At 42.3% G+C, this 9,500-nt stretch overlaps 1 protein-coding gene across 1 annotated transcript; it reads right to left on the reverse strand.

Moving 5' to 3' along the window:
• Nucleotides 1–4,022: 4,022 nt before the first annotated feature.
• Nucleotides 4,023–8,808, reverse strand: LOC103723301 (probable pectate lyase 5). The gene is made up of 4 exons (XM_017846687.3): nt 8,359–8,808; nt 7,379–8,285; nt 7,069–7,274; nt 4,023–4,429 (listed from the first exon to the last, which is right to left on the reverse strand). Exons 1-4 carry the CDS (start codon nt 8,538–8,540, stop codon nt 4,198–4,200), a joined length of 1,527 nt encoding a protein of 508 aa, XP_017702176.2. The 5' UTR covers nt 8,541–8,808; the 3' UTR covers nt 4,023–4,197.
• Nucleotides 8,809–9,500: the final 692 nt, after the last annotated feature.

Here is a 9,500-nt window from a genome sequence, read left to right on the forward strand (position 1 = left end):
AATCCCACTCAGATGGTGAGGCAAGCTATGTCCTATTTTGCTGATAATATGTATCACCCGTCAACCTTGGTTGCTTAGTCGAAGAGCTGGGGTACTTCTAGCATTTTTCAAGCACTCTTTGTGAGGACCCATGCGGACATGTGTTTAATCCTACATCGATTATTCACTGAGCAGATTTTGGATATTTATATAGAATCAAGAAACCCACATAATACCTTCCAGCTAGCCATTTGGGGTAAGATCCTAGATTATGATAAATAGTAGCAGAGCAAATTCGGTTCATAATCTATATCGAATAGGAACACTGCAGCACGGATCTATTGAGACTGACCACAAGCCAATCGTGGGGCTTGTGATTAGATTTAAATGAAACTGAACTCTTTGTCTGACGAGGACACCATAGATAGGCTGGGGTTTTGTCTTCTTGACATCTATAGATCATGTTGTTGCTGTTTATCTACTCCTACAGGGCATGACAAGCTGATGGGCTCTTCCATCCTCATCACAGCTGGGGATCGCAGCAATATGGTAGAAGGTTATGATGTGTTTCAGCTCCCAGTTTCTTCAAACTACTGCAGCGCTCTTCCTGGAATTTCTTTCAAAACGGGTGCAGTGCTGTTGCCAGGTTCCGAATTCTACCTGCTACTGGGTCTAAATTGAAGCACCCTTATACCTATAGTACTGGTTCTCTGTTCTGTGCTGTATCTATTAAGTGTTGTTGTAGCTGAGTGGCATATAGCTCATGTTACTGCTTTGTAACTTCTAATTTCGTAGTTGGCCACTTGTACCCAAAAAAAAAAAAAAAAAAAAAAACAGCCATATGTGGTGTCATGTAATCATTTTCCGTTTCATCAAGTGGATCTTGGACTTCAAAAGGAAACAAGTTCAGAGCCCACGCACGACTGATTATGGGTTGGACTTCACGCATGGACATAGAAAAAATTACATTTTAAAATAGATCCAGCCTGAAATTCGATTAAAAATAAATTGAGTAGACTCGAGACTCAGCTCATGAACAACTCTACGTATAATGCAACATGTCCAATTAATCAAGCATCTGTGTCTAAAGATATATGGAATGTGGATGGAATCAGGACCCCCCGAAATTTTCGCTCGATGAGGCCCTACTCACATGCATGACCGGTGGGCTACCTCGTTGATGTCGTATTGTTTTTTTATATTTAGTTGATAAAAAATAATATATTTAAAAATAATTTATATTTATATTTTGAAAAAATGTATAAAATATTTATTATATTTTTAATAAAAAAATATTCTATTCTAGCATTATTTTATCAAAAAATTATCCTAATTTTTAATATAAGGGCCCTCGGTGGGTGAATGATCCCTTTACATGAGCAGTCGCAACCGGTCGTGCCCTCGGTGGTTGAAGCACATTGCATGTTTCTCGTCTCCTTATGTAGCCAACTCCAGTCCCTAGCTCCCATCACCTTCTTTCTCTTGCCCTTCTTTCATCCTCTATAGCTATCTAATTATGTCTCTTTCTCATGACTATAGTGCATGTGGAAAGGAATAAAGGGCTTCGTGATAGAAAGAGACGCAGTACCCGGAACCTTGTGTATTTGCTATATAATACCCGAACACTGGTGCAATTATTCGAGAGAAAGGATTGCTCGTCCGTCATTTTCAAGATGGAGATGGTTTTGGTTTCATAGAGGGTATTATTACGTGCAGTTTTCAATCCATTGCTTTAAAAATGTCGCATCTCTCAAAGCTCCTTGTTGTTCATTGATCTTCACTGGATATATAATCCCCATGGGCATCTGCTGTAGATATTGTTATGTGTTATTTGGGGGCAAAAACTAAGGATTATTGCATGCGGAACGGCACGAATAAAGAGACCAAAACTTTGAAATGTTCGACTGCAATCTTTTTAAGATTCTGTTACCTATTTTAAGATTTCCATGCAAAGGAGTTCGAGAGTTTGTGTGCAATGCATGTGTAGAAAGGTAGGTGGAGATGCAACTCAAATTTTGTGAAGCAAATGTAAATATTATTAATTCAAGAAAAAATAAACATAGAATTTATGATAAAATGTGAATTCAGAAAAACTTTTAGTCAAGGTTTTTGTGTATCAAAATTGAAGAGTTCAAGTAGATTATATGATTATCTTGGAAACGTTTCTATTATTGTTAAAACTAAATGTTAAATCATAATAAGTTGTTCCTTTTCATGCCAAAAAAAAATTATTGCGATCATCTAAATATGAAATTCATTCTAAATACAGAATTGAAAGATTTTTGCAAACTTAAATTTTGTGATCTTGTGACATGAGCATTACCTCAGTGGTTGCATCAACTCGCTTGCAAGGAAGGATTGAGGTGCTTGAGTCCTAAGTGGTGTTATCCTTCATGATTTTGAATCTTACTAGAAACTCCCCGTGTAAAAATTTTGGATTTGTAAGTAAAAATCTCAGACAGTCCGAGTACTTCATTTGCTCTATATATAGATTCTATCAACTAAGTATGTGTAAGCAAAGGATGTTAGAGCGGGCGAATCTTCAACTTATTTTTGAGGTGTTTAATTGGGCTTGATTAGGTCAACAGTTTGTATTAGATTCATACTCAAATCGATTGGCGGTCTAGTATGCGCATGAACTAAACGTATAAGACTATAACAATTTGTCTGACATATGGGCTCCCAAAGACGGATAGGGGTTGTATTTTTTCATGCAAAAGAATGATTCATCAATGCACCATTATATCGTGCAATGGTCACTTTGAGATTTATACAGATGGATGAATGAAGAAGTTTGTAGCGCTTTAAAATCTATGTAGAAGACTATCTAATTGTCAATGTCATAAAAAAAGTTCAACCATTCTTTCGCACGAAAGATGCAACCCTAACATCACAAAGACTATGTACCTAAGGGATAGGGGTCGTACCTTATATGTGAAAGAAAAATTTATCTTTCTTCACACGAATCTACCATTGGATCATGCAAATGCCACTTTCAGATCTGTGCAGGTGGATGAATGGAGTTCAAAATGCTTTGAGATCTGTATGGAGTATAATCCAATGTTCGATGCCGTGAAAGAAGATTCACCATTCTTTCGAGCGAAACATACAACCGAACCGTAGCTGAGCTGTCCCGGTAAAGTAAGATTGGATCTAGTCAGCTTAATCTTCAGTTTGGTGCTTTGGTGGGGTTGTTAAATCCCACTCAGCTCGAATTTAAGCTCCGGCAAGATATGAGTGGAGCCTAGATTTGTCCCTTTGGCTACTTTTTTGAAAGTTCACTTTAATTCCACTTAGTCAAAAGTCAGTATGATGAGGATGGTTGCTGGAATACCATTGGTCCCTGAGCCCTGCTCGCAGTAAACATAGATTAGATTTTGTAAATAATCTATGGGATAATGTCTAGTTGAGCTCTCCTCCGCCTAATTTAACTCTCCAGCTACTGAAACAAATAGATCTATAGGTAAAGCTCCCGGCACATCTTTACATCACTGCTCTCCCGGCCAATTGGTTGGTGGCCCCCTGATGTGAAATAAAAGAACTGAGAAGCACATCCTTATACTAACAAATGATTCTAATGAGAGATGAGCACAAAAGAGAGCGCATATATATATAGGCCATAGGCATGCCTCATTATTATCCAAATATTCTTGATAAATATTATAAAAACCTAGATTCCTTGGATATTAGTGTGTATGATTTGAAATTTGAAAGGGATTCAATATTACTTTGATGTTCCAACGTTGTAAAATGAAGATTAGCATCTTTCTTTAATGCAAGTAGCATCTGCCTGCAATTAAATAATATGAACTCATGATCATTAAGACAACACAAACTTATGTAGCTTCTTATTGTGCTTGGGTCCAACAATCACGTGAGTTCCAAGGTAACTAGGGATAAGTAGGGATTAAGGAATCTAACAGGCATCAGCCTTGATTATTATGCAAACCTTAGGGTTAAATTAGATAGCTTAGACTAAGCCTAAATACAGGGCTTTACATAGTGTCAGAGAACTTGGTCTAACTTAATTTAGCTCCACAAGCCTCAACTCTATATTCTCTAGTATGATCATAATAGTAATTAGTATACACAAGCGAGCTCTCCTAGAGTTCCTATTAAATGACAGTAAATAAATTTCAATATCATGAACTTGTAAGATGATCTATATTTCTTCATCTAAACTTCTTTCATAAATAATTTATCTTTCGAGGTCTACAACTATGAAGGATGCAAGCACAGTATAGAGAAGAGAGCAACAATTAAAGAGGAAGACAAAAGTAAAATGGAGTGGCAGTGTGAAGGAGATGATGGTGCGCCGCTGCCAAACACCATCCCAAGGTATCCATATCCTGCTCCACCACCGGCCCCACCACCGGCCCCACCACCTCCGCCGTCTGCCGTCAAGCCTCCATTGTTGACCCCAGAATAGCCCGTCCCCACCTCGTTATCCCTGTCATAGCACAGAGACGCCAACATCAGCACCTGAAATCCCGTAATACCTATCCTCTTTGCATGCAGGAGAAATAGAATTTATTCCAGTAGAGTATCTTTTGTGCTGTACTTAGAGGTGATGGCATATTCTAAAGGGGCATTACAACTTCCAATCACCCCAAAAAAAAAGAAGAAGAGATGATGACGATTGTGGGAGCCATATATAAAGATTTGTTTGGTAATACATGTGGAGATCCAGAAGAAACGAAAGATCACAGAAAATTTAGCCTATAGCATGATACATGCAAATGATACAAGAGAGTACACTGCAGTATCATGCGATAAGAACCTAGCTTTAATAATTTTTATTCGAGTATCCAATACTTACAGCTTTTAGGCTCACCTTCCTCACCACTGAAAGTGTTCTCAAGATTCAAAATTATTTAGTTCCAAACACAATCTGCCACGTTAGGATAGAAGGAAAAGTTTATAAAAACCATGCATGAACCATGAAGCATTTCCCTTGATATTTTGAGACTGCTAGAATAAAGCATACATGTTTTCCACATTATTCTTTGGAGATGAATCTTCTACAATAGAAGTTGTACGGCAAATTTTGATAGGTCTGCAAAAAATAAAGCTAAAATTCCCATCCCATTTAAAGCGACAATGAATCCTATACAAGCCAAATCATAGCAAAATACTGTAATGCTGAATTTAAGAACTATGAGCTTATGATACCACCCAGCTCTTTTTAGTGCTCTATTGGATCAGTCTCTGTTATCAGAAGGCCAACTACTGAGCTTTCAAAGCCGGCATAGAAAATTCGATGCTATATCCTTTGATCTTATAAATGCCATGGCTGCATCCCCACCACGGTAAAATGCATTCCCCGGACCCCACCACGGACCCCACAGGTCGTGCAAAGCAGGGCCCGAGACCCGAGACACGGGCTTCTTGGTCCCTTTGTCGGGTCTGCGATAAAGGTGCAATCAGGGGGCCCCGAAATTCTCGCTCGAAGAGGCCCTGCTCGCATGCATTGGTGCGCTACCTCGGTGATGTCGAATTGTTTTTTAAGTTTGGTTGACCACAAAGAATTGATACATTCAAGAATAACTTATATTTAATTAAACATCTATTTTTTAAAAAAAATATAAAATATCTGTTATATTTTAAATAAAGCTTAAAAATATTTTTTTAAACAAATATTCTAATTTTTAATAAAAGAGAATTAAACTTTTTATATTTTATATGATTTTTTTATGAAACATAAAAATCTTGTTTTTATAAAAATACTAAACTTTAACCAAACATAAAGTACTTTTTCATTTTCTCGTTCACCACATTTTTATCTTTCCTCTTCTTGCGAACTAAACGATCCTTAAAACTAAAGAGAGTAGGACCATATTTAATTTTCTATATTTTCCTATAAATCATATTTTCTATTTTATGTTCTTATTTCATTAATAAGTAGTAAATTACAATAAAGGCTCTGTGGAATTTTTAAAAATTGTTCTATTCAGATCTTAATTTCTTGTATTCTGCACATGTAATGGCGTAGGCTAACAGCACTTGCATAACAAATAAGCAGCAGTTACTTTTTTCTTGTGAGGGAATACAAGAATCATTTCCACTAGCCTCAAATCCTGCAAGAACTGATTCTCTGCTTATTTTCGATCTCATCTCCCTCCATATTTCCAACTTACATACATATATATATTTTTTGGGATCTGATTCTCTTCTTATTCTCTTCTTATGTCCAACTTTTCACTATACACTCATCTCTGCATCCTTTTGCCACCGCCTCTAGCATTTGGCAATTTGAACTCCGTATTTCCAGAAAGTCTGTTTGCGAGCAAGAACTAAGATTTTAAATTAGAAAGGTGGTAGAAACCAGTACACGCTAAGACAGAGACCGGGAAAGGAATTTGGATAAAGCGTAACATGGAGCTTAAACAAAGAACGGAGGTATCTCTGCATCTGACCGTCCGAAACCGAGATTTTAATGCATCAAATTACTGGACGACTAGGATGGTCTGGGCCTCGGACCTCATCAATTGCAGCCTGCAGGGTGAAACCGAGGAGGGGGTGGACCAACAAGTGAAGCAGGAGTGAATCTAATCAAACGAGCTCAGGAATATTTTAAGGGGACGGGAATCCAAGAAAGGCTGAAAAAAGCACAGGACAAGTTACTTTTTAGTCCCCATCACCTTCTCCAATCGAAAATGCCCTCCGTGCACTCCATGAATCCCCAAGCTCAGACAACATCGAAAACAGCAGACAGCCTCCTCCGCGACACCACGAGCACGCGTGTACCATTAACTCGTAGAAAAGGCTGCCTGCTGCTACAGTCTCGACTGCCGATCCACCACTCAACCGCTTGGATTCCTTGCCTACAGTAGTAAAACAGTACCTACGTTGACGCTGTTTGCACTCCAGTCGGGAGAGAAGTATATATTCACGTATGAAAACCGGAGAAAAGAAACCCAAAACGGGACCCATATTAAGCTTTGCGTCTCCTCCCACGCTGTCCGCCCCGTATTCCTCGGTAACGGAAGCCGGTGAGATAAAACACGATATTCCCCGTGACCCGGAAGGACTGAAACCCATATACGAAAGCCATGGATACGGGACGGATAAATGGATAGATAGGGATACCTGGGGCCGCCGAGGACGCCCGCGTTCATGGTGAGTTGGTCGATGAGGGCGGCCGGCTTGGGGTCGAGGCTCTCGGCCTTGGCGTAGGTGACCTCGAGCCCCTCCCCGGAGGGCACGAAGAAGGCTCCGTTCACCATGATGTCTCCCTCCGTCCTCCAGTTCCACCCGGCCCAGTCCTTCTCGTCCGTGTCCACCCTCTTGGTCACCTGTATTAATAATAAATAATAATAATATGTTAGGTTAGTGGATTAATCCGCAGGCACACGTTATGTTTACCCCAGGAGCATCGAGTCGGGTCACCACGTACGACCTCCTTGGCGTTGGGGTCGGAAGGGGCGGTGTAGCGATTGCCCTGGCTGTTAATGGTGGGGTTGGCGCTGCCACCGATGGCGTACATCTCCCACTGGGAGAAGTCGTTGTTGACGACGTGGAAGTGCCCGAGGCGGCAGCGGGGCATTCGCTGCACCAGCGCCTCACCGAAGTGGTTGAAGGCGATGGTCACCTGCATCCCGGAATCCGGCAAGTAGTCGTCTCTATGGCCGAGGAGCATCACCTCGTTGTGGTGAGAGAAGTAGTTGTTGGAGATGGTGATGGCCGTGGAGCCCATGATGGCGTCGATCAGGCCGTCGGCGCAGTAGGACAGGGAGCAGTGGTCTACCCAGATGTTGCGCGCGCTGTAGATGGAGACGCCGTCGCCGTCGGATCGGCCGCGCCAGCCGTAGTGGGTCGGGGAGGAGCGGACGTTGGCCTCGCCGGTGGGGACGCAGTGGTGGATGTGGAGGTTGTGGAGAATGACGTCGGAGACGTACTGGAGGGTGATGCAGGCGCCGTCGGCGATCTGGACGTTGAAGCCGCGGCCGTCGATGGTCTTGAAGCTGTTGACGAGGAGCTCTTCCTTGAGGTGGATGGTCATGTCGGCGGTGAAGACGATCCAGAGGGGGCCCTCCTGGATGGCGCCGTAGCGGAGGGTGCCCGGGGCCGGGTTCACCGGGTCGTTGTCCGAGGGGTCGGTGACCACGTAGATAGGGCCGCCCTTGCCGCCCAGGGTGCCGCGGCCGAAGCCCAGGCCGCAGTCCGCCAGCCGCTGCCGGTCCGACTGCCAGTCGCCGAAGCACCGCCAGCAGTCGTCGATCGGGTTGCCGGTCAGGCACGAGCCCGACGCCAGGTCCTTGTTCTTGGCCTCGAGCAAAGCTCGCCGCCGAGAGGTCTCCACTTGCCTTAAATGGAGAACAGGAGAGCCGCATTGTGAGGAGAATGAGAGATTAGAGCTGGTTTCGAGAGGGGGATTACCTTTGGACTTCGCGGACGACGGATTCGGGGTCGGGGTGGGCGTAGGGATGGTGTGTGGAGTTGGGGTGGAGGAACGCGCCGGCGCCGGCGCCGGCGGCGAGGAAGGGAGGCGGAGACAGGGGGAATGGGAGAGAGAGGAGGAGAATGCAGGAAGCGAGGAGGAGGTGGTACTGGTGGATCATTTTGGCGGTGTTGGTGGCGGGGTGGGCCGTGGAGGTGGTTGGATAAGGAGGGAAGAGTGATTTTGGGGGAAAGCGGGGTGGAGTTATTTATAATAATTAGGGAGAACGAATTCAAAATAATTAGTTAACAGTGATGTTAGGGGTTTATTTCTAATTTTTAATTGCTGATGGGGATGGAGATAAAGACTACGAACAGTAGGAAAGGAGATGCAAAGAAACTCAGAGAGAGACAGAGGAGAATCGCCTCCTTCTCCTCCCTCTCCTCCCATTCCTTGCTTGCTACATGAAACAATGGGGCTATTTTAAGATAAGAGGGAAATATGCGGTTAAAAGGGCAAAAATATATTAAAAGAACGGAAAAGGGTGGGAAAGCAAGTTGCTGGACGGCATGGCATATTGGCATTTTCCCCCAGTTCTCCCTCTAATTGATCACTTTTCATCTCTTATCTTTTCAAAATTTTCAGTCGAGATAAATGTCATTAACGATACCTATTCTGTTTCTTAAAACAAAAAAAAAAAAAAAAAATCTATTCTTTATCTGCTATCAGAATGGATGTTGCAGTATAAGATAGTATGATAATGCAGTAACAAGTTCCTTCCACAAGCTAGTCAGCAATGTGGCTAACGTAGCTAACATGCACCTTCTCTCAATGGTGCATTATGAGACATGAGTTGAAGATTTTGAGCAGACCCACAAATAAGAGTCTTGACGATGAAATGACTGTTTATCTAGCCTTAAACTTGGAGTTGACCTCTGTTTTATTATGCACTATGTGATCAAGATCATTTTGTTTATATAAATTTTAAGATGTCCCGAGAAACAGTTAGATGAGAGCAAAAATAGCAGAATGGATCATCTTCGAAACCAGATTTTGGTGATGATGCATCCTTGTTTAAACTCAAGAATGGTTCTGGCTGCGTGTGCTTGCAAATGGTCCTCTCTGCTAGAAATTTGGTATG

This window comes from Phoenix dactylifera, unplaced genomic scaffold, assembly GCF_009389715.1.
Source record: "Phoenix dactylifera cultivar Barhee BC4 unplaced genomic scaffold, palm_55x_up_171113_PBpolish2nd_filt_p 001164F, whole genome shotgun sequence".
Classification (NCBI taxonomy): domain Eukaryota; kingdom Viridiplantae; phylum Streptophyta; class Magnoliopsida; order Arecales; family Arecaceae; genus Phoenix; species Phoenix dactylifera.